The 25,978-nt window shown below is 46.1% G+C and overlaps 1 protein-coding gene across 5 annotated transcripts in view; it reads right to left on the bottom strand.

Moving 5' to 3' along the window:
* VPS8 (VPS8 subunit of CORVET complex) overlaps nucleotides 1–25,978 on the bottom strand; it is a 231,790-nt gene that overhangs the window by 146,992 nt on the left and 58,820 nt on the right. For all 5 annotated transcript variants that reach the window (XM_007052610.4, XM_037909562.2, XM_043523177.1 and 2 more), the window contains 8 exons: nucleotides 18,237–18,407; nucleotides 14,963–15,037; nucleotides 14,212–14,247; nucleotides 11,605–11,695; nucleotides 9,820–9,866; nucleotides 6,090–6,179; nucleotides 4,250–4,296; nucleotides 1,704–1,926 (listed from right to left, as the gene is read on the bottom strand). In XM_007052610.4, the coding sequence (XP_007052672.2) occupies nucleotides 1,704–1,926; nucleotides 4,250–4,296; nucleotides 6,090–6,179; nucleotides 9,820–9,866; nucleotides 11,605–11,695; nucleotides 14,212–14,247; nucleotides 14,963–15,037; nucleotides 18,237–18,407 (780 nt within the window). The remainder of the gene's footprint in view (nucleotides 1–1,703; nucleotides 1,927–4,249; nucleotides 4,297–6,089; nucleotides 6,180–9,819; nucleotides 9,867–11,604; nucleotides 11,696–14,211; nucleotides 14,248–14,962; nucleotides 15,038–18,236; nucleotides 18,408–25,978) is intronic.

Genomic DNA, 25,978 nt, shown 5'->3' with positions numbered 1-25,978 from the left:
AGAGACGGTAGTCCTGTGCCACAGCATAAGCTTCCAGCATTGCTGGTATTAAGAGATTTCCCTGCTGCTGGATTGAAGGGGATGGCACTGCAGCGGGGGTCCACCTCAACAGCACAAACACCAGTGCCACAGTCAATGGCTCCGAGCAGGATGAAGTCTGTGCCCGAAATGTATCTTCCCAGAGAACACACTATCTTGTCATCCAGCTTGTTTGCTGGCAGACAGTACTGAGGACCTCAATATTTTGGAGGAGTCTGGCCCTTAAAGGCATGCTGTCTGTGTTTCTTCGTCAGCTCCATGGAATGGGATAGAAGTGCGCCTCAGACTTTGCACCTAACAGAGGAAGAAATACTCCAGATAAGGCCCCAAAGGCCTAGAACCCAGGACTGCAGAGCAACTAGGCAGCTGATATCTCCAGGCTACTGTAACCCAGTGGCAGCTGTAACTAGGGTGACCAGATGACAAGAACAAAATATCAGGATACATGGGGGGGGCAGCCACAGGCTCACCCCTCGACCAGGGCTGGCTCTAGGTCTTTTGCCGGAGGGAAAAAAAAAAAAGAGTGCCGCTGAAGCAAAATATCAGGACAAATGGCATCCCAACCGTACATCCGTCAGGACGCAGGACAAACAACTAAATATCAGGACAGTCCTGATTTTATGGGGACGTCTGGTCACCCTAGCTGTAACCAGCTTGCAACTCCACTTCCCATGACCCACTATGGACACAGACCATGGGAAGTTCCGCCTGAAGCGTTTGACAGATAGCAGACTCATGGCTCCTGATTGGCTTCCTGCCTTATATAAAGCCCCAGGGGTGTTCCAGGAAATATCCTTGCAACGATGTGGATCTCCTGTAGCTACCACAACCATTCCTGCTTCTTGCTCCTGAATTCCTGGCTTTTACCTCAGCTTGATTAGGACTTTGCCTCCTGACTCAGACGCTGACCTTTGGTATCGACCCTGGCCTGGAACCCAACTACAAACATCTCTGCTACTTCCAGCATCAGTTTTGTCCCTGCTCTGACCCTTGACCCTGACACTCAGTGACCACGTCAAGCAGGAAGATGGACACAGGACGGCCTCCATGAGAAGGTGACGCAATCTCACCTCCCTGCCCATTTTGGTCCAGGTCTTGAAGTCTCTGCAGATTTGACAGTGGTCCCGGATTTGACCCTCACCACGGTACTTAAGGCACCTGGAATGAGGGTCACTGACTGGCAGATTTCTTGCTGACGGTGCAAGGCTGAAAGCCCAGAAACCGAGGCATGCTCTGGTACTTGGCATCAGCATCCAGAACAAACAGGAACCGACATGCTAAGAAAACTAAGAAAAATGACTAATGAAACTTACACTAAAGCACTCATTAACTATGCAATGAATACTAATAATTATATACCAGAGAGAAAAATAAATCCCTGAAAGAGAAAGCAGGAACAAGCTAACCTGCTCCAACTACCAATCACGGGAGGCAAGAATGAACTGAAAGCGATCAGGGTCGATCTGCCCTTTATACCAAAGTGCAGAAGCATGAGGCAGCGGAGATTGCATGCGCTGCCCCGAAAGATACTGCCAAGGGAAAAAAGTTTGATTCTGGTGCACTGGGTGCACACACACCTGAAATGGAATGGACATACGCAATCTCAACGATTGTGATCATCTGACCTCCTGTATAACACAGGCTATATTAACATGGCAGTTCACCTGCTGTATGTCTAGGCTGGTGATATCCATATGCACAATGCAGGCCTCCATGTCCTCCATTAGGTTCTTATCTTGGTAGTGAAGCAGCAAGTCTTTCATCACTTGAGCTGTCATTCCCATCAACTTATCACTTAAAATGTAAGGCTCCAGGCACTCCAGAAAAACACCCTTTGCCACTGAATTCTCACTCAATTTGTCATACATCTGGCTGAACAGAAGATCACTAAGAGAAAAAAGTGACAATTACTTATTAAAATGAAGGTTAATTAAACTCTATTAAATGTTATAATGACCTGCTTTCTATACAAAACGAGGTAACTACAGCATTCTGCATTTCTTAGCTTAACAATTGGAAACCCCACTTAACACCAATGTAGACACAGTTTAACACTTTTACAAATGTATCAATCATATTGTAGCCTAGGAGGGAAGCTGGTAGAGGAAGCTTTAGCAGAGTGGTTCATGAGTTCAATTGCACCCACCAAAACACCCTTGGGGGGCAGGTGGGGAGCCGTATTCACTCCTTTGCACAAGAAATTATATGCAGCTCTATAGCCCAGCACCTGCATCATGGTGCTACTGCTCCCAGCCATATCACTGTGCAATGATGTCAGAGTCATGTGCTGCCAGGGAGGCTCAAAGGGCAAAGTCTGCCAGAGGGTGTCTGGGTATGGGGGGGGCATGAGGGTTCCCCCATGTGTCCCAGTCTCCAGGCAGCAGGACACAGGGCTCATTGTGGGGCCTCTCCCCACTCTGCACAGCAAGATCCAGATGCTGAGCAGAAATGCCTCCCCCACCATACACCGGGCAGGGTGTCTCTTGCCACCGTGAGTAACTTGCAAGGCCCTGGGGTAACCAGCACTGAGAGTGGGCCCTGGACCCTCACTGGACCACATCCCTGCCCTAGCATTCATTATATCATGCTCTCTTTTTATTATTTTTTTGTTTTGTTTCATACTGTGATTACACTACAGTTTAGTATAGTGCAAGGGTTCCCAACCTTTCTTTCTGAGCCCCTCTCCCCCTCTCCCGCTATAGAAACTCCATGGCCCAGCTGTGCCACAACAACTGTTTTTCTGCATATAAAAGCCAGGGTTGGCATTGGGGGGTAGCAACGGGTGGTGGGGTTCGGGGTTCCAAGCTGCAGTCCTGCACAGCAGGGCTTTGGCTTTCTGCCCTGGGCCCTAGCAAGTCTTAACACCAGCCATGCTTGACGAACCCCCTGAAACCTGCATGCAGCCCCCCAGGGGGCCCCGGACCCCTGGCTGAGAATCAATGGTATAATGCATTCATTGAACACGGAGGCTACATCCACCACTGGAAGCTGGTGAAATAGTTTTTTCAAAGAACAGTGAAAACTAGACAACAAAGTGCCTCCAAATAAAGTCAGAGAGGTGCTGGGTCCACACACAGTTTCTGTACACAACTATTTTGGTTAGCATGATTTTTAACCAAATAGTTATAACCAGCACAACTCCTGGGGTGGATGCAATTATACCAATATAAAGACCATATTTCCCTTCCCTATGAAATAAAATAGATCAGTATAAGCACTTTTACATCAATTCAACTGTGCCCACACTGGGGAGTTGTATTGCTTTTACTAGACTGGCATAGTTAGGTGGTATAACTAATTTGTAGACAAGCTCGAATAAACATTTAACATGCAGGAAAAGTCCTGAAGTAAAATAGGGACAAGAACTAGTAGACCGAGAAAATCTTTTTCAATTCTATCTCATCTAATTCTTGGAGTTGGAAAGGTGGATGATTTACTAGAGGAGATAAAGAGAAGTGTGGGAAAGCAATGTGCACGTAAACTAAACGGAACTCTTTAAAAAAAAAAAAAAGTGATTAAGTGGAAATGAGAAATTTTTTTAATACAAAATTAAAACAGTGTCAGCTTTTCATTTTCCTGGTGTGAAATTTTCCTGCTTTTACATAGACTGACACTGTGGTTTAATAATTTTACCGAAAGGGTTTAACATGAATGAATCAAAAACATTACTTTTGAACTGGGATGAATATTCATAACCTGGGGGTCATTTGTTGAAGGACGAGAAATTACTCGGTGGGGGAATGTAGAAAATTCATAAAAGGAAAATCTGTCAAGTCAATTTCACAGTAGTTGTAGCAAGAAAAAAAAATCTAGAACAAAGGTGCTGAGACACTATAGTGACCAGTTCCGTCATAAAATCTATAAAGATTGGATAGACAGATCAAATATAAGTGTATTGATGGAATCCAAAAAGTCTTTGACATTTACATGGATACAGAAAAATCACTTACACTAGGTAGGGTTAGAAAAATTAGAAGTGATAAACTCTCCCTGCTTTATTGCATAACTGGCTTGGCAATAGGGAGGAAGGTTAAAAACAAACTTCCCCTTTTGGCCTATTATTCCATAATTGTCAGCTATCAGGTTTTTAACACCTGTTCGGGTCACCATGAGACAGAGCATACAGGACTAGATGGGCCACTGGCCTGATCTGTGATTGCAGTTCCTATGGTTTCATTAATCTGACAGACAAGCATGCAAACTGTCTTACGTTCGCTGAAGTAAAAGGCAGTAGTCGACTATGACAGGCACCATATCCTGTAGAAAGACCACGAAGAAAGTGTGAGTAACTCAATCACAGGTAATGTCAAACGGTATACATTATCAGTATGATCAATACTGTGAAGAATCAATGACCGTCAAATAGTAGGTAGCTCACACATTTAGGCAGTTGCCCAATTACACTGATTTTCCTGGACAAAAGATACAATTATACAGCTGTAACTCTTCCAAAGCTACACCCACATCACAGGCCTTTCCAAATTCCAGCAGTAACAAAAAATTTATTTTAGTACAGCAGCCGGCAGAGACTGCAAATCATATCTGGGCCCCGTTAGGCGAGCGGCTGCAGACACAACACAGACAAAATTGACAAAGATGTAACAATTGCAGAGGAGAAGTACAAGGACAAAACATGACAGCAACACACATCTCTCAGTTTGCAGGTTTCAAGACCTTTTAAAAATCTTCCATACTTGATGAGTGGATGACAAGGTATTTGGGCTCAGCTGGACAAAGGGAAAATAAGGAGACAACGGCCAGCGAGTTTGATTTGGATTCACTTGGCAATGGATTTTCAGAAAAGGTTTCTGGACAGAGCTGGACAAGAATTAATTCTTGAGGAAAGTTTTGAGGTATGTTCCAGGTTATTTTGGCGCCCCATTTAATAGTACTGAGAACCGGGGCATCTGAGGGGATTAGAGGTGGTTGAAGACAGAAGGCAGCTAATCTTCCTCTCCATAAATCTTCTGAAAGAGGAATTGGCAGACTGATTAAACATTTTGAAATATTAAAATATATCTCATTTTCTCCTGATTCAGTGGGTGAGGCTACCCCTCTACTGAGAGTTCTAGGAACCCCTAAACCCGTACCTGTTAGCCTGGACAGCCTTCTCTGGACACCTGAGATAACCCAAGTCCAGTGGCAGAGCTCTCTCTCTGCTATCTTGTTCGGCATAGCTTTTACTCTTCCCAAAGGGATCACATTCCATTGTGAACCCCTCAGGTCTCTGCCATGGGTACGCAGAATTCCACAAATTCATCTCTGAACACTGCTCAGCTTGACATACTCAATCTTCACCTGTCTAGCCAGGGTCAAATTAAGGTGTAATTATGCCATTGTTCAAAGAGGCTCAACTTTTAAAGAACGGATAACAAAATGTAACAACTTTGAAAGCAGATTAGAATGAAGCCTCCCGAAGGCCACATCAGTGCTCCAGATGCAGAGTGTAGCACCTTGTTCTTCATCCAGAGAATTAGAAAGTTGACAGGTTTCAGAGTAGCAGCAGTGTTAGTCTGTATGCGCAAAAAGAAAAGGAGGACTTGTGGCACCAAATTTGTTAGTCTCTAAGGTGCCACAAGTCCTCTTCTTTCTTTAAAAAAAAAAAAAAAAATTGAGTTATTTTCTGGTCATTATGTCCCAAGAGCTCACTGTCTTCTGGAAGAGCCGTTTAACACCACAGCATTTCAGTTCTGAAATATTCTGTATACAAACTCCTGTTTGTAGGACTGATTTTGGAATACTCCAGAACTCTTAAGCAGATTATGGTGCTGGCTGTAGAGGATTGCTACATACCCTAACAGAGCACACAGGGGATTCAGTCTATTTCTACTGGTGTAGATTAGAAGACATTGAAAATGAGAACAGTCATACTTCAATTAAGAATACCTAGGAGTAGCTAATACCTAATTTCTCAAAGAAATCACACATTTCATGAATGTTTCAACAACATTTAAAACCTATTATATAAAAAAGTCAATGACTTTCAGAGAAAAGCTACAATTTTATTGTAAACTGCAGTATTGATCAAGAGAGCATCTGAGGTGCTGTACCTGAAAGTGTTGCTCCATAACTTGGATTTTACCCTGGTCAGGACATTTCTTCAAAGTTCGATCCGCATAATGGAAGAGGATTTCAACCATCTAGATGAAAAGATAACAGTGAGAAATTTTCCTCACATACTACTATCAGCAGGATTGGTAGTACCACTGTATTAATGTTGCCCAACATTTCCCATTATAAAAACTTGTTTTCAGTTGGTTACAAAACTTTGCCAAATTAACTGTTCCACCTGAAATTCTGCACGCCATGTATGTGCCTCAGACTGAATTTTTTTTTTCCCCTCAAAATTTCACCCAAAATGGTTCAGCCATTTCCAATAACGAGGTTAGGGAAAAATACATTTTGCCATGTTGAAAAAACTCTAACATGTCCTTTGAAAAGCTCTAGTGCAGGGGTGGGCAAACTACAACCTGGAGGCCATATCTGGGCCTCAAGCTCCCACCGGGGAGCAGGGGCTCGCCCCGCTCTGCGCGGATCCTGGAAGCAGCGGCATGTCCCCTCTCCGGCTCCTACTCATAGGGGCAGTCAGGGGGCTCCGCATGCTGTTCCCGCCCCAAGCGCCACCCTTGCAACTCCCATTGGCTGGGAACCACAGCTAGTGGGAGCTGAAGGGGTGGCGCCTACGGACAGAGTAGTGCACAGAGCCACCTGGCTGAGCCTCTGTGTAGGAGCCGGAGAGGGGACATACCGCTGCTTCTGGGAGCTGCTTGAGGTAAGTGCCCCCCAGAGCCTGCACCGCTGACCCCCTCCCATGCCCCAACCCCCAATTTTGTGAGCATTCATGGCCCGCCATACTATTTCCATACCCAGATGCGGTCCTTGGGTCAAAAAGTTTGCCCACCTCTGCTCTAGTGCCCTCATGCTTTGGAGCAGGGACTTGAAATTTGGCATAGGGTGGCCTTTGTTTCAGTGAAGTGCTTTTTTCCATTCCTAAGAAAATCTGCCCAAATTTTGCAGTTACAAGCTTTTTGAAAAACGACAGTTTACACATGCTCAGTAGAAAATAGTCAGTAGAGAATAGCTGGAGATTCTATCTGCACTGAGCATGCTCCAGCCTGTTAGGAGTGTTAGTGACAATGTAGAATTCACGCCTGCATCTTTGCCTGAGATAGAATTTTGGGTATTGTCTGCCTGTTTGGTTTTTAATACTCTTATAATCTATATATTCACATATCTTATACTAATGTGTGTGAACAAAGGATAAAGACCTTGCTTCTGCCCAGCCAGATGAGTTTATTAGTACAATGAGAAAGAGGTAAGAAACAGAGCACAGCTAAAATGTTACAGCGTATGGTGGGAGTATAACATACGAGCATACACTGGAAGGCTTCCTGGCTCTTCTCTCAAGCCAAGGTCAAGCAACCAGTTAGGAGAGGTAAAGGGGAAGGAGGGGTGTGGTGGAGTGGTGCCCCACCCCCATTCCAGATTGGGCTACAACAGGCCAGAGCAGCTGCGCAAAGCAGCAGCCAATCAGGGAGGGCCAGTTAGAGAGCCAATCAGGGCCAGTATTACAGCCAGCCAATCAGGGCTAGGCTAGGCCCTATATAAAGGCTGCTTAGGAAGGGAGCAGGTAGTCTCTCCCATGCCTTCAGAGGATGAAGGTCTTTCTCCTGCATGAGGAGACTAGCACCAGAGACAGCGCAGGGCTAGGCAAATAAGGGGAGCAGAAGGGAACTCCCGCCCAGTACCTGCAGGGCTGTAGGCACTGAGAAAAAGGGCCTAGCCGGTACAAACGGGCCAAGGGGAAACGGCCCAGGGTGAGAGACGGACAAAGGGAGAGAAGGAGGGCAGGCAGGAAGGCTGCTGCCAAAGGGTCCCTGGGTCAGGACCCAGAGTAGGGGCCAGGCCTGGTTCCCCCCCTTGCACTTCCACCTGGCTATTGGGAGTGGCCATCACAGGCTGCACCAGACCCCTGCTAAAAGGGGTTAGACTTTGGGGTGTGGTTGGCCATTGTGGCTGGGGCGAAGAGAAGGACTGCTGATAACACCAAACCCCCGGAAGGGGGTGAGACCGGAGCAGTGGGCACTGCCAGAGGGCAGTGTCCTGAAGAGGACGCCATGAGCTGGGAGCAACATTGGTTGAGACGCCAATCTAGGGTGAGAGATGGATGGGACAGAACAGGCAGAGGGCGCTCTGCACGAACTGAGCTAATTCCCGGAGTGAACAGCAGGAGGCGCTGCGGTGGTGAGTCCCAACCCCGTCACGGGGGGAGGGCAATAAGAAACACAAAGCCAAAGTAAAGTCTGGCCTTGGCTAGAGCACAACCTCACTCTTTACCCCTCCCACGGGATACAAAAGAGGTGGGATAAAAACCCCAGGCTCACGAGCCTCCAAAACAGAACATGACCATAAGCTGTAAAGGGTGCGATTAGGGACATGCACTGCAGGTATATTTGGGCCTGATAAAAAGGGGGGAATGGGGACACAGGCAAGGTTCTGCAGTGTCAGAGCTGGGAAGGGGGATACAGGGTAAATGGGGTCACTGGGGAACAGACTCTGCTGGCGTGCAGAGCTATGGATATGCTTGCTTGGAACTAACCCCAATAAACATCACACTGCCTGCACTTCAAACTTCTGGTCTTCTGCTTTCTGTCTGTGTGACAAGAACCAGGGGAGGAGGTGAGGGGAAAGCCCTCTAACACAGCCTAAGGCTGCAGGACCTGAGCAAGAATTTATCTGAAAATGCTTCTAATGGCAGTTGGGGCCAATAGCATTCTGTTTTTTCCACTGAGATTTCAGCTTTGAATTGAGCTTTTTGATGGTCAGACAGCTGAGGGACGCTCATCCTATCAAAAAATTCCTGGTTTGTTCTACCAAGAACATCTGAGTGTATAAAAGCTTTCTATACAATAAATAGAGGCTGCCAGAATGTCTATTCTGCATGTCCCGCTGTTTGGTTTTTCTTGATTGTTGGTACAAAAAGTAGGAATGGGAAATGGGTGACAATCTAAGACCTGGCAGCTGAAGCAACAGACTCTTCACAACTAATAAGATGCGTATGTTCCAAATGTAGCAGCTTCCTGAGCTTTGCTCAGCATAAATGGAAGTCATTTCTCCAATATAAAAGACCCACTATTTACATCAAACTATTGCCATAGATTTTCACTGTTTAAAAACATACCGGGGATAGTTGGTTTTGGAACGCCTCGGTGCCTGTGAACAAAAGGATGTTCAGGAGTCTGAGGGCAGGTTGAATATTTAGTTACTTCTGAATTGGTCTTCGCTGCAACTAAACATTTCATTGTGCACTGCCCGCAAAAACAAGACTCAGAGGCAAGTGGGCAATGTCAACTGGAAGGGATTATTTTGCAGGTACAGGCACATTTAAGACACCCACTGGAAGTCAGGCTAGGTACATGCAGGATAGCTGCCAATATTGAAGTAGTGAAGTCTAGTTCTTGAAGGGTACATACTGGCTGGGATTGGGACTCTGGTACCTGTGAAGTGCCAAGAGGCAGAAGAATGAGTTAAATTTGGCACATGCTAGATACCACATCCTGCAAGTAGCTTTTACCTGAAGTACACGCTTTGTCAGTATGCCCAATCGCTAGTTTCTAATCAGTTCTCTTTCAAATAAAGCTCATTTTAAAAAAAAAATCACAACCCACATACGCACACCTACAGAGATTTTTGGAGGACAGAATCCAATTCTTTCAAAAATAGTTGAGGGGTAAATTAAGAGTGGTATCAATATATATGAAATTGGGATTTGGAACTCACTCGGTCTGCAAGGACAGACTTTCGCTTATTGGCATCCCCAGACAACCCTGTAAAGGAATACAAAGAGAAAAAAAACAAAAGGTTCCTTTTCGTAATCAATATGTAAATGGAAGTGAGGACTCATTTCAGCTCCCAAAACTCAGAAATGATAGAAGACTTAACTGCTGAAACCCTTTAGCTGCAGGTGTCCAGATATCCTGAACATACTTAGACACACCTCATACAGACAGGCCCTTTGCATTAACAAACGAAACCTACACTTCATGTGACGATTAACTTAATCTGTTTATTGATGATTTTAGAAAAAAGATTTTGAAAGGGCCCTGTTCTGATTCTGCCCCATTCAGTCAGGAGGATTTGAGTTTTAGGTAACTAAGTCTTTAACTGCATGTTTATAATACCTTAGATTAGTTTTGTGAGGCATAATTATTACTGTATTCATAAGATGCTTTGAGATCTTTGCATGAAAGGAGCTAATTTACTGCACTACAAGTGCAAAATACATCTATCCCAATAAAAAAATATGCAATTCCTTTGTATATTGAAAATTGTGATGTGTAAACTAAAATTTATGATTTTCATTTATTCAAGTACCGTAGAACCTCAGAGTTATGAACAGAGTTATTAACTGACCGGTCAACCAGACACCTCATTTGGAACCAAAAATATGCAATCAGGTAGCAGCAGAGATGAAAAAAGAAAATAACATAGTATAGTACTGTGTTAAACATAAACTACTAAAAAAAATAAAGAAAAAGTTTTGATGTTTAGTTAATTTAAATTAAGATGGTTCAAAGCAGCACTTATTTTTGCATAGTAAAGTTTCAAAACTGTGTTAAGTCAATATTCAGTTGTAAACTTTTGAAAGAACCACCATAAAGTTTTGTTCAGAGTTACAAACAACCTCCATTCTCAAGGTGTTTGAAACTCTGAGGTTCTACTGTATTACAAAGACACATAAAATACACAAGGATATTTGTCTCTATGTCATGGAACTTAAAAAAGAGCAACCTGTCAAAATCCATCAGAAAATTTATAGAAAACGTAGGGTGAACCATATAAATTATAGTTCATTGTGAAATTCAGCAAAGCAGGCACAGGCATATGTAACATACTTCATCAGCTAAGGACACTTAGAGGAGAGGGTGTTACTTTAGTACCCAATAGGGCCACAAAAAAAACTCCACCAACTAGTACAACTGCAGGGAAGCACTGAAGTGATGTGCTTTCCAGCTGCCCAAGCAATCCCCTGCATAGAAGCTATGCTGGCTTCTTAGTCATGCCTGCGCATAAGTGAAGATGTGCCACCTTGCTCCTCTTGTGCATTTTCAATCACCAGGGGCCTCTGACTTTTTTTAAATTCATATCAACACCTTCTTGGAGCCCTGGGAACCTTCTAGTAAGGTATGAGACACTGCTTTGCAGTAATCCCTTATTACAAGCCTCATTTTCCAAGAGTCACATTCTTTACAGTTGTACTTTTCCAGGAAAGTGAAAGCAGATGGAAGTAATTACCCCATAACCCAGTAGGGGTGGGGGAGGTGCTTTGCCACCTTAAAACAGCTAATTACTAGAAGGAGAGAAGTTTTTACTAGGAAACTGCACAACTCTACAAAAACAAGTCAGCCACATTTGCAACACATTTGCATCATCCTGATCACATTCAAACTACAAGAGCTTTTTTATTCTTCACAGATACAATTCTCACTTTAATTTCTTTTGACTAATGCTTGCTTCTGTGTGCATGTGTATAAAAGCTACCCCATTGCTTTAAAATTAACTTACCTACTACAGCCTTTGCTTTACCCTCATGAAAAGACCATGCTAGAGCCAGGGCCTCAGTAAGACAGTCTTGTTTCAGAAGGTGATCCACTCTCTAAAATTAGATGTACAAGCAATATGGGACTCCTCAGAATTCCAGAACAGCAATCCTTTAAGCCAGTATTTCCCAACCAGTGGGTCATGACCCCCAGGCAAGTGATGAAAGACAACTGTGTGGGTCTCAGGGCATTGAAAACTATTATAATCTTAAGCAAAGAAAATCTTGCTCCCCCACTTACCTTTCTAGGTCAAGTATTCTGTCAGCCTCTCAAAACTACAAATGCATTACAAAGGCTTATTATGACGGATACATTTTTTACTCTTGTAGTAAATGTAAGAAGGTTGGGAAAAAAAAATGTATTTCAAATAAGGGGTTGCCAACCTGGAAAAGGTTGAGAAACACAGATACAGACATACAAGGCCAAGCATTTTAACAGAAATAATTTCAGAGATTTTGAATTTTAAACAATTGGGATGAAATCCTGGCCCTATTAAGTCAATAAAAAAGTTTTGCCCTGGACTTCAACAGGACCAAGATTTTACCCACTATCATTTAAACCAGTGGTATGTGTACCCCATGGGTTACGCAGAGGTCTTCCAGAGGGTACATCAACTTAGCTAGATATTTGCCTAGTTGTATAACAGGCTACATAAAAAGCACTAGTCAAGTCAGTACAAATTAAAATTTCTCAGATGACTTGTTTATATTTCTCTATATACATTTCAATGTAAGTATAATATTTATATTCCAATTATATAGTAAAAACAAGAAAATAAGCACTTTTTCAGTAACAATGTGCTGTAACACTTTTGCATTTTTATGTCTGATTTTGTAAGCAAGTAGTTTTTAAGTGCGGTGTAACTTGGGAATACGCAAGACAAATCAGAATCCTGAAAGGGGTACAGCAGTCTGGAAAGGTTTAAACCACCAGTAACTAGGTAGTCTGTATCTGACTTAGAGGTTTGCAGACCCCACATAAGCAGTGAATGCAGCGTGCTTCCACTTCCACATTTGGACCACAACATATCAGTTTGGCAAAAGCAAGCAAGGTAATTTGTCCCGAGATTCTGAGATGCAGGTGAACAGGAGGTGCAGCACAGAATCTGAAGCCTGTGAGGAGGGCACAAAGATGGCTATGCATTGCCCAGACTCTGGGCTACCAGGGGCTGCTCTAAGGGTAAGTATACACTACAGAACTATACCAGCGCAGCTGCACCACTGTAGGGCATCTGGTGAAGATATGCTACGTCGACGGGAGAGCGCTCTCCCATTGGCATAATTATTTTAGCTTTGGTGAGAAGCAGAAGCTATGTCGGCATCTCCCGCTGACATAGCACCAGTGTAGACAGCACTTAGGTCAATCTAACTTGCCTCAATAGGGGGGGGAGGGAAGGGGTGTCTCTTGCACACCGCATAGTGGCCGAAGTTAGATTGATTTAAGTGGTAGCATAGGCCAGCTCTAATTTACAGCAGCCTTACCCAGACTGCGCCACAACCCAGAGTTTGGCTAGCACTCCCCTGGCACAACCCTTATACTGGGGGCTGTGAGGATGCAATGTAAAGCTGTGTACACTGGCCCCACTCTGCACCTATACCAGGAAAACTCCTCTCCCCCACAGGCTGGTTGTGGTACCTTTACTGCCTTCTGTGTACCACTGGAGCAGTGTAATTAGGACTAGGAAGGGGGCCAGAATTGGCTCCAGAGATTTGTATTTGAAGGGATGTCTCTCAAGTTCTCTATAGCCCACCACTGCACACTGCAGCAAGAATAATTTCCCAGGCTTCCCTGGCAGATAGTTCCATTCACTAACCTCTTCTTATACTTAGGGTAGAGCCCCCTCTATGAGTAACTTCAAAGGTACTGAGGCCTCAGCACTCTGGAATGTGGGGATTTAAAAGAAGCCCATGCTGTTACGATTGACTGGAGATTACTTTTCCTTTTACTATCCATTGAGTTCTCCTGGTCTCTCTAACCAAAACAAGCCTATGCTTTTAGCACTGGCTGGTTCCTAGATTCCAAGGCCAGAAGGAACCATTGTGATCATCTAGCCTGACTCCTTTACAACACAGACCATAGAACTTTCCCAAAATAATGCCTAGGGGAGATTTTTGAAAAACTTCCAATCTTCATTTAAAAAACTGTCAGTGATAGAGAATCCACCAATCCTAGGTAAACTGTTTCAATGATTAATTACCCTCAATGGGAACTGACTTATAGCTATAGAGGACTGTATAATTGTAACCTGAACATATACACTGTACCTCTTTCAAGTTAGTGAAGGTGGAAACATTTCAAGACATTAAAATATTTTTGCTACGAAGATAAGGGAGAGGAAAAAATACAACCCCTATTCAGAACCCAAGCATATGCTGGAAATTGTCCCATAGCATATTGTGGTAAAAAGCTATTCTTGGGACATAGCTGTAGATGTAGCTATTATATAAATTCTAAACACTCTAATCAGATTATACTTTAAAATTTCTATTAGTCCTGAAGTTCCTTTCCGCCATCAAGCTACTTTTAAACAATTCATTATTAAAAAACATACATGCCTCTTCTCTTGACTTACCTCTCTCCAGCTCCTCATCATCATCACATGAACAGACTGAAAAAGAGAAACAAAAAGGTCAGAAAGGGAGATATTCCTTTATGGGCAGTTGTTCATGAGTAACAATCTATGGATTCCCACACATACATTATAGTGTCCCAGTGATACATAGAGGCTGCAACTACTCTTCAGAGACTGGAGACGTCGCTCCAAACAGGAGAATTTCCTACCAGCTATTATATAGCAAGTTTATAGTTTCCAAAAAGTTCCTACAAGACTCTGCTTAAGCCTGACCTACATTTTGAAAGAATGGAGGACACCAAGCACAAGGATGTACCTTATTGTTCCATATGTTGAGATTCAGCCTCTCTTATTTTTCACCTGTTCCATTCACTCTAGTTCTTCTTGTAAATAGGGACTTGTTAATTTCTGTATATTTCATTTGACATTTTACCCACTATACATTTACTCTGAAGTAGCACTCAACAGGGACTGTAATCCTGGGTGCTACTTCAGCACGTCTGGGCTAAAACCAGACTGGATTCAGGAAACTTAAAATAAACAACACTGGAGTTACTGCCTACAAAACCTCCCCATTTTACAGCCCCATGTCCTAAAGCTTCATCAGAGATAAGACTGCAGCACTTAGGACCTCACAGCTCCACTGAAATCTTTCAGGAATCTCCCTTGCAGAACACTTCTTTCACTAGAATCACTAAAGCCACCTTACTCTTGAAAGTGCATACATTTCCTGAGAGCTGTCCGCATTTACCTTTGTGCCAAGATAGAAGATTTGACCACCACAGCTGCTGATGGACTGGTAACAGGCTCTCTCCCCAACCAGGGCCTGGGAAAAATATAAGATTTACTCCAGCACAAGCTGCTTTTATTTTTATTGTCAGTAAACATACATGACATATGTGGCTGTAACTAAACCCTGGGGACATTTAGCAATGAAGAAATAAAACAAGAGTTGGGGAGGACATAGCAGTTTGTCCAGTCATGCTATTCACATGAAGTGGAGCTGGAGACCTAGCAACCCAATCCCTTTCACAGATGCTTACTCATACGTCACTGGAAAAGTCACTCAGTGCAGGGAACACTGTCTCACACTCATGTGTCAGTGATGACAATTACTGTATTCACAAGACACCACCAGAAAGAAAAATCTCATGAGAAATGGCAATTCAGAGTAATTTTTTACTTTTACTTTTTAATTCAGAGTCTTATTTCACAACAAAAAGCATTTCTGCTCAGGTTATCTGGTTAAGGGCAGAGAGAAAGAGGGGGGAAAAGAGAAGATAATAAAACACAGAAGGATGAAATCTTCAATAGGAGAGTGCCCTGAGCATCAGCCAGGATGTTGGTTAAATATGGACTACAAGGGAAGAATATCCCCTACCAAATCACCATCCTCATTTCCTCCATCGCCTGGGTTTGTCTAGACGTATCCAGATCTGGCACAACCCTGCTTAGCATATGAGACCTGGTGAGATTATAACCAAAGATGATATGACTGCAGTCTTTGCAATAACAGCAGCTGGAAAAAAAACCTGGTAATTTACCATAGCAAAATTGGTTGAGTGTTGCCTCTACAAAGGTTAATGGTGATTAGAGTCTCAACACAAACAACATTAACAACAAGGGGGAAGGAATGCAAGGCAAAATTGGGAAAACAGGTTAAAGAATATTTAGTTTAGTTAGATGTATTCAAGTCAGCAGAGCTTGATGAAATTCATCCTAGGGTACTTAAGTAACTATCTGAAGCAATCTTGGAACTGTTAGCAATTATCTTTGAGAACTCATGGAGGACGGGCGAGGTCCCAGAAGACCTAGAGAAGGGCAAACATAGTACCTTTCTTTAAAAAGGAGAACAAAGAGGACCTGGGGAATTAAGGACTAGCCAGCCTCTAACTTTGATAACTAGAAAGATATTTGAACAAATTATTAAAACAATCAATTTGTAAGCACCTAGAGATAAAGAATAGCCAGCATAGATTTGTCAAGAACAAATCATGACAAACCAACCTAATTTCCTTCCTTCTCCCAGTGGCCTAGTGGAGAGGGAAGAAGCAGTAGTGTGAGAGATCAAGATATTTCACATCAATCCCACATGACAGTCTCATAAGCAAGCTAGGGAAATGTGGTCTAGATCAGTGCTACTCAAAGTGGTGGTCTGTGGACCGGTGCCAGTCCGCGAGCCATCGGCTGCCGGTCTGCGCACACATTGGAAAAAAAATTGCCGGTCCCCCACATCAGATAGCTTGAGAAGCACTGGTCTAGATGAAATTACTATAAGGTGAGTGCACAAATGGTTGAAAGACAGTACTCCAAAAGTAGTTATCAATCATTTGCTTTCAAACTGGGGAGCCTTATCTAGTGAGGTCCTGCAGGGCTCAGTCCTATTCAGTATTTTCATTAATGACTTGGATAATGGAATGGAAAATATGCTTATAGAAGTTTGCAGATAAAACCAAGCTGGGAGAGGTTGCAAGCAATTTGTAGGACAGAACCAGAATTCAAAATGACCTTGACAAACTGGAGAATTGGTCTGAATTCAACAAGATCAAATTCGATAAAGACAAGTGCAAAATACTTCACTTAGGAAGGAAAAAAAATCAAATGCCCAACTACAAAATGGGAAATAACTGGTTAGGTGATCACACTGCTGAAAAGGATCTGGGGTTTTTAGTGGATCACAAATTGAGTACGAGTCAACAATGTGATGCAGCTGCAAAAAAGGCTAATATTCAGGGGTGTATTAACAGGACTGTTGTATATAAGACATGGGAGATAATTGTTCTGCTCTACTTGGCATTGGTGAGGTCTCAATTGGAGCACTGTGTCCAATTCTGGCTGCCACACTTCAGGAAAGATTTGAATAAATTAGAGAGAGTCCAGAGGAGAGCAACAAAAATGATGAAAGGTTTAGAAAATATGACCTATGCGGAAAGGTTAAAAAACTGGGCAAGTTTAGTCTTCAGAAAAGAGGACTGAGGGAGGACCTGATAATAGTCTTCAAATATGGGCCATTACAAAGAAGACTGATCAATGTACACTGAATGTAGGACAAGAAGTAATGGCCTTAATAAGCAGAAAGAGATTTAGGTTAGATATTCGGAGAAAAAAATTTAACTATAAGGTTAGTTAAGCTCCGGAACAGGCTTCCAAGGGAGATTGCAGAATCCCCATCATTGAAGGTTTTCAAAACAGGTCAGACAAACACACACTTGTCAAGGATGGTCTAGGTTTAACTGCTCCTTCCTCAACACAGAGGGCTGAATTTAATGCCTTCTCAAGGTCTCTTCCAACCCTACATTTCTGAGTCTGTATTCCCACTTCTGGGATGCGACCCACCCCAGCACCACTGAGCTTCAGCAGCTTTCTGAAAAGCACCATCCAATGAGACTATACAAGAACCCTCTTGCAGCACTTTGTATTGGGACCTGCCATTATAAGAGGCCGGGGGCCCCAATAACTTCAGTTTCTTCCACTCAGAATTTTAGGAGAGGAACGCTGAGGAAAAGGGGAAAAATGTGGCCTTTGCATAGTCACTCTACCTTCCCAATCTTGAAGAACCAGCTGCTACAGTCACCATTATATTTTTCTTTGAAGAGGGTTCTGAGGCTCAGTGGGATGATGGTGCATCCTATAAGTGTGAATGTGAAGAGGCAACACTTCAAGAATTCTCGCTAAATCAACAGTAAACAAGCTTTTTAAAAAAGGAGTACTTGTGGCACCTTAGAGACTAACAAATTTATTTGAGCATAAGCTTTCGTGAGCTACAGCTCACTTCATCAGAGCTGTAGCTCATGAAAGCTTATGCTCAAATAAACTGGTTAGTCTCCAAGGTGCCACAAGTCCTCCTTTTCTTTTTGCGGTTTCAGACTAACACGGCTGCTACTCTGAAACCAAGCTTTTTAAAAAGGCTCTTTAAAAAGGTTTTAGGCAATCCTAAACTTCCTGTTTAAAAAAAGCAAATTTCGAAGAGTGTTATCAATCAACAAGTAAAACACTAGCAGGCTACAAAGTTCATAGGTCTTTACCAATGCTTGGCTGACATTGCCTCCTGTGGCCAGTGATTTGAAGTGACTACTGTTATATACTAGCTGCACCTCCGAAATCTCTATAGTCTCCAGCTCCTCCTGCGTCTGGCGATCTATCACATGCAGCTTCTCCACACTGTCCAGAAGCACTACTGTGCGTGAGTTTATCCACTGGAAAGAAGGCATATGTCAAACTTCAGCAACATTTCATGCATAACTATCAGGACAAATAGCACAATATACTACAAAAACACCCTAGAGCACTAATCTTAAGCTACTGGTAGCCGGCAGCATACAGAAGTTATTATTCTGGGTGTTTCGGGTAAGGCTGAAGTTTAGAATCTAACTACTTTACAGGACAAAAGTGTAACTACAAGGAAGGTGACAACCAGAAAACTTTCTCTGGAGCACCCAGTTATGAGAAACTTCCTCACGGAGTTTAATTTCTTGTACTGTAGGTTTTTAGTCAAAGGAACAATTTTTGCTCTTAAAAGCATAATATATACCTGGCACATCTATATTGCCTTCCTCCCTGAAATCCTTACTCACATTCTTGTTACTGTTGTTCTTCAAGATGTGCTGCTCATATCCATTCCAATTAGGCGTGCGTGCGTCGCGTGCAAGTCATCGAAGTTTTTCCCCTAGAGCAGAAGGGGGCAAACTACGGCCCGCAGGACCCTTCCCTCTGACCCACAAGCTTCTGCCAGGGAGCAGGATCAGGACAAGCTTGCAGAGGAGCCAGCCCAATTCCCCTGCAGCGTAGTGAGCAGGGCGGAAGCTAGCCCCTGTCCCCTCCCCTTCTGCTCTCCTCCCTCCCCGCTTCCCTTGCGGTCACAGTTCCCCCAAGCACCTGGGCAGTGTGGCTGCAGCTCTGGCCGGGTGGCACAGCTATAGCGCTGCCAGACCTGGTGCTCCAGGGGGCGCAACAGAGGGAGGTCGGGGTGGGGAGGCGAGGCGCAGGGGGAGTTGCGGAGGGGGATGGGGATGGTCAAGGGGCCTGGGTCCTGCTCCCGGGGACAGGGGTAGAGCAAGCCAGGGCCCCCCTCCACCTCCAGCATGCTTGACCCCTGTCCCCAGCAGCCAAGCCCAGACAGGGAGTGAGCCCTGCCCGACTGCCAAGGAGAGCAGCCAAACGAGGAGGGAAAATGCACAGGGAAAGGACTGAGCACCCCTTTCCCCCACCCCACAAGTAATGTGGGGTGGGGAGAGCAGGGAGGGTTGGATAGGGGATGGGGGGCCCCACGGGGGCGGTCAGGGGACAGAGCAGGAGTGTTTGGATAGGTTGCAGGAGTCCCAGGGGGCAGTCAGGGGTGGGGAGCAGGGGGGGTTGGGTGGGGGCGGGGGCCAGGCCACACCTCGCTGTTTTGGGAGGCATAGCCTCCCCCAGCCTTCCCTACCCGGCCCGCCATATAATTTCTGTACCCGCTGTGGCTCTAGGGTCAAAAAGTTTGCCCACCCCTGCCCTAGAGGCATCCATTGGTTCAGCTGTGGAGCCCCCTGGAGTGATGTCTCTCTGGTGCTCAATATATGACGCTGCCGACCCAGCGCCTCCTCAGATCCTTCTTGCCGTTCACTCCGACAGAGGGAAAGGTGGGTGGATTTGGAATGGATATGAACACCACATCTCAAAGAACAATTACGAGAAAGCGAGTAACTGCTTTTTCGAGCGATTGCTCATATCGAATCCAATTAGATGACTCCTAAGCCTTACCTAGGCGGTGGGGTTGGAATTATGGAATTGCTGATTGGAGTATCACTCTGCCAAAAGCTGCATCATCGCTGGCATAATGATAGGTGAATGTATGCACTGAGGACCAAGTTGCTGCCCTGTAGATTTCCTGTTTCGGGACCTGGGCCAGGAACGCTGCCGAAAAGGCCTGTGCCCTTGGGGAGTATGTTGTAAGTGCCGGGGCTCGTATCTTGGCCAGCTCATAGCACGTGCAGATTCAGGACATGATCCAGGAAGATATTCTTTGAGATGAGACCAGGAGCCCTTTCATACGGTCTGCCACAGCTACGAATTGATTTGACTTCCTGAATGGCATAGTGCACTCCATGAAGAAGGCTAGTGCTTGCTGAACATCCAGAGTGCACATCCTCTGCTCGTGGCTACTGGCATGAGGCTTAGGATAAAAAAAACAGGCAGGAATGTGTCTTGGCTAGTATGGAAATGTGACACGACCTTAGGAAAAAAGGTCAGGTGAGGTCTGAGTTGCACCTTATCCTCGTGGAAAACCATATAAGGTAGGTCAGAGGTAAGGGCCTTTAACTCAGACACCCTCCTTGCTGATGTAATGGTGACCAGGAAGGCTACCTTCCATGACAGATAGAGAAGGAAGCAAGTCCCCAGTGATTCAAATGGGGGCCCCATTAGTTTGGAGAGGATCAAGTTAAGGTCCCACGCAGGAACAGGCTGTCTAATCTGGGGATGTACCTGTTCCAGACCTTTGAGGAACCAGCCAACCATGGGGCTGGGAGAGACAGAACATTCAGACGCTCCCGGGTTGAAAGCCAAGATAGCAGCGAGGTGTACGTTTCTGGATGACGCTGCCAGACCTTGCTGTTTCAGGCCCCCTGGGTTCAGCCATGAAGCTTCCAGGCTGTGAGGTGGAGGGACTGGAGGCTGGGGTGACTAAGACGACCGTGGTCCTGAGTGATCAGGTTGGGGAGGAGTGGCAACATGATCGGGGCATCCACCAACAGCTCCAGGAGCGTGGTGTACCAGTGTTGTCGAGGCCAGGCTGATGCCACCAGAATTATCTCCGCCCCGTCCCTGCGGACCTTGAATAGGACCTTGCGCAAGAGAGGGATCGGGGAAAGGCGTAGAGCAGGCGGCTTCCACAGGGCAGCAGCAATGCATCCGTGATTGAGCCTGGGGCTGTGTTTCTGGAAGGAGCAGAAAACTGGGAACTTTCTTTTGCTCCAGGTAGCGAATGGGTTGACCTGGGGAAACCCCTACCTTTGGAAGATGGCGTTTATGACATCCGGCTGGCTGGATGACTCATGATTGGGGAAGGATCTGCTGAGGTGGTCCACCAGTGCGTTCTGAACTCCGGGTAGATAGGATGCTTCTAGGTGAATGGAGTGGGTTATGCAAAACTCCCATAGCTGGAGGGCTTCCCAACAGAGGGGAGAGGAATGGGCTCCACCCTGCTTGTTTATGTAAAATATGGCAGTAGTGTTGTCCATTAGAACTGTCATGCATTGGCTTTGTAGTCAGGCCTGAAAGGTTTGGCATGCTAGTCGCACCACCCTCAGCTCCTTGATATTGATATGGAGAGAGAGAGCTTGTGCTGCGACCATAGGCCCTGTGTTTGGAGGTCTCCCAAATGTGTCCCTCATCCCAGAGCTGACGCATCCGTTACCAGGACAGTTGGGAACTGTTGAAAGGGACTCCTTCGTCCACTCTCCGAGGGTTGAGCCACCATAGGAGGGACTCTAGTACTTGCTCTGGCACCATGATCACTGAGTTCAGGCTGTCACGCCCCGGGTGATACACCAAAGAAAGCCATGCCTGGAGTGGCCTGAGCCTCAGTCTGGCATGCCAGATCACGTAAGTGCAGGCTGCCATGTGGCTGAGGAGAGTCAGACATCCCCTTGCTGTAGTGGTCAGGTACTACCCGAGGCCTTAAATAATGTCTGTCATGGATTGGAATCGGGACTCCGGCAAAAGTGCTTTTGCCTAAAACGAGTCCAACACTGCCCCAATGAACTCTATTCTTTGGATTGGTGACAAGGTTGACTTGCTCATGTTGAGGCGGAGACCCAGTCTCTCAAAAGTGGAGCTGACTAATCGGAATTGAGACTTGACCTGCTCCTTGATGCGCCCCCTGAGCAGCCAGTTGTCAAGGTAGGGGTATACCTGCACTGTGTCCTTCGGAGGAAGGCTGCTATGACCGACATGCACTTGGTGAACACCTGGGGGTCTCTTGACAGGCCGAAGGGGAGGACCATGAACTGATAATGTTTGTGGTCGACCACAAACTGTAGGAATCATCTGTCTGCAGGCCGAATAGCTATGCGAAAGTACGCGTCTGTCATGTCAAGGGTGGCACCAGTCTCCCAGATACAGAAGGGATAAATTGTACTCGGAGACCATGCGGAACTTCAACTTTGCCATGAACCCGCAGGCGAATGGGTATGAGACCCCGCCTTGACCTTGGGGTATTAGGAAGTATCGGGAATAGAATCCCTTGCCCCTGAGTTCCTGAGGAACCTCCTCCTCTGCTTCTATGGCGAGGAGTGCCCGCACCTCCTAGATAAGGAGTTGCTCATGAAAGGGACGGGGAAGGGGGGGTGGGAGGGAGGGCGGGCAGGAGCAGAACTGGAGAGAATATCCCACTTCCACCGTACGGAGGAACCAGTGGTCCGAAGTTATTTGGGACCAAGCACAGTAGAAGTGGGACAGACAATTCAAGAAAGAATGGGAAGGATCTGGAATCGTGGCTGGTGCGCCATCCTCGAGCATACCTTCAAAAGGCCTGCTTGGAGCCCGACGATGGTTTGGTTGGGCTCTGGCCCTGCCCAGGCATGGGGTGGGAAGGCTTGCGCCTGCCATTCCTGCCCCTTCTCCTATAGAAGTCCTGCCTTGGCCTAGAAGGATAGGAGTGTTGCTGCTGTTGCTGTCACTTAAAATGTTTATGCTGGGTTGCTGGGGTGTGCACACTCAAGCATTTCAGAGTAGACTGGGAGTCTTTTAGGCTATGCAGCCGATCTGCTCCGCAAACAGGCCTGCCCCATCAAAAGGCAGGTCCTGCAGGATCTGTTGAATCTTGGGTGGAAGTCCCAAGGACTGCAGCCATGAGCTACACCTCATGGAGATTCTAGAGGACAAGGTACGCGCTGCCGAGTCCGCAGCGTCCAGTGATGCCTGTAAAGGAGATCCGTGCCACTGCCTTGTCCTCCTCAAAGATAGCTTCAAACTCCTCCCATGACTCTGCTGGCACCAGTTCCTTAAATTTCAGCATCAAGTTCAAGGAGTTAAAGCTGCATCTACTCAGGATTGCCTGCTGGTTGGCAATCCTGAGTTGCAAGCCCCCCATGGAGTACACATTGCGCCCGAACAAATCCAGGCGCTTGGCGCCCTTTGACTAGGGCGCTGAGGCTTGATTTACCTGCCTCTCCTCCTCGTTTACTGCAAATGAGCAGGACTGTGGGTGTGTGAAGAGGTATTCATACCCCTTAGAAGGGACTAAATACTTTCTCTCCACACCCTTCACGGTTGGAGGGATGGAAGCCGGGGTCTGCCAAATGGTCTTTGTGTTGGCCTAGATAGTTTGATAAGGGGTAGAGCCACCCTTGATGGGGCCTTCTGTGGCCAAGATGTCAACCTTAGGGTCCTCTGACTCTACCATCTCCTTGGCCTGCAAACACAATCCATGCCACCCTGCGTAGGCGGTCCTGGTGGGCACAGCTGTCAATGGGGTGACAGCCCCAAGGTGGGAGTGCCCACAACCGCCTCGTCCGGGGGAGGATGAGAAGGCTAATGGAGAACACGGTCCTCCTGACCCTCTTGGTCCCCAGGGGCCTCCGGCCCCGCCTCTATTTCAGGGCCAACCACCCCTGGATCTGGCTCGGGAACAGGGATCAGTTCCAGGGGCAGTAGTGCAGCCAGTACCTCCTCAGCATCCCATGGGTGGGGCGACTGGCCAATGCCTCCGGCACCCTTGGTTCAGACACCACCAAACTGGAACCCTTGGATTGGGTGCCCTGGGCCTGGTGGTACGCCCATGGGGTCCAAAATGGCCATTGCGCTGGTCTCTGCCACTGCGCAGGCCATAGCCCTGCACCCATACCAGGCCTTCCACACGCTTACCTGTGCCGGTCCTGCTCAGAGTATCTAGACCTCGCCTCCAAGTCCGAAGACGGGGACCAGGATGGCAGTGCCGAGAGTGGCTGGGCTGGGGAACGGTGCGGCGACCGGGGTCTGCTTGGGGACACGGACCGGTGTCGAGACGGCCAGTGCCAGGAGCAGGATCAGCGCCGGGACCCAGAGCGGTATTTTGCCTCCGCCAACAGTGCTGAAGGACTAAGCATCACCGGTTTGCCTCGAGACGTTGCCACACATTGTGGCACCGCAGCCTTGACTCGAAGGACCGAGACCGTGATGCCGTCATGGCAATCAAGTCCCTCGCAGCCTCAAAGGTGTCTAGCAATTCCACCTCCTCAATCACCTGGCTCATGGAGGAGTCCAACGGCACCGGACTCTACCATCCCCCTTTCAGGGCCGAAATCAACGGTGCCGGCTCCAAAGTTTTTGGCAATGGGTGCTCCTCCCTGGGACATGCCCCATTTGCCGGCTCCAAAGGGATGGGTCCCGGAGTCGGAGATCCACTCCTCCCCTACTTCCGGTGCCACTCCTGCACTGGGGAATAGGATTGGTGCTGGGCCATTCCCACTGGTTTCAGCGCCGGGGAGCAGCGGTGCCATGGGTCTCTTCCAGAGTCCTTCTGCAGTGCCGCTTCTGCCACTGCCACAGGGGCACTGTGCACCGATGAGCTCTGTGCAGGGTCTTGTGGCACAATGCAATTTGTGGACTGAGCACTGCCTCCATAAGGAAGTGCTTGAGGCAAAAGTCCTGCTCCTTTTGTGTTCTGGGGTGAAACCCTTTACAAATCCTTCACTTGTCCGCGTAGTGCGCTTCCCGCAAACACTTTAAACAAGTGTCATGGGGGTCGCCCGTTGGCATGGGCTCGTTGCAGGTCTTGCAGGGTTTGAACCCCTGGGACTTAGGCATACCCAAGTCCCCAGGGGGAGAACGCGGTCAGGTTGGAGGGGAAATGCCCACTCCCAACAGCTATCTGTTGTAACTACTTAAACTAAACTCAACTAGGCTAGAGAACTCTAAAACTATACTAAACTGAAAAGCTAGGGAAAAACAGGGAGAGCTTGCTAAGCAAGTCACCACAGTTCCAATGACCATCACTAGGGGTAAGAAGGAACTGAGGAGGTGCCAGGTCGGCAGAGTCATATATTGAGCGCCATGGCAGCGCCACTCTAGGGAGCTCCACAGCCGACTTAACAGGTGCTGCTATGGGAAAAATTTTCTGTCCCCTGTGCACACGGCATGCACACATCTAATTGGAACTGATATGAGCAATCACTCGAAGAATACAAAATTATTCTCAATCCCCTGAGTAAGATAAGGGACCAAAGTCTTATTAGCATTAGTAAAAGGAACACAATAAACCCCACCAAAGCTAGGAATTGAATTCAAGAGTCCTTCATCCAATTTCCTATTAAAATTTATACATTAGGCCATACTCCCAAACTGAAAAGGCTTTTCTGTTTGCTTTCAGAGTGCATCTATTTTTCAAGAAATTTCACTTGCTAGATTAGAGATTTAAAACTGCCAACAAACATAACTGGTTCACTGTGGCATTTCTTTAGATCATCGTTATATCCTTAGTGCTCTTTAAAATGCGTTTTTAGGGTTTGCATGTAAATTTATGTGTTAACATCTTGTCTTCCTGTTTGATGTTTAACAAAATATATGCACAACGGAAACCAATATGTTAGAGCTTCCCGGCACCTTTGGAGCCATTACTTAGTATTTTTTTTTTTTATAAGGACTTAGAATCTGACCAGTAAAATTTGGCCCCATGCTTAAAAAGTCTTCATTCATACACTTTGTTCACCAGGGACATGCATTCTTTAGTTTGCAAACTGTACAGATTTGGACAGCCTAGTTTCTTCACCCCATAGCCACTACTTAACCATTTTTTAAACATGGGATTCTATTA

Source organism: Chelonia mydas, chromosome 9 (genome assembly GCF_015237465.2).
Source record: "Chelonia mydas isolate rCheMyd1 chromosome 9, rCheMyd1.pri.v2, whole genome shotgun sequence".
In the NCBI taxonomy this organism is placed as follows: Eukaryota; Metazoa; Chordata; order Testudines; family Cheloniidae; genus Chelonia; species Chelonia mydas.
This window is presented reverse-complemented; position numbering and strand designations above follow the sequence as displayed.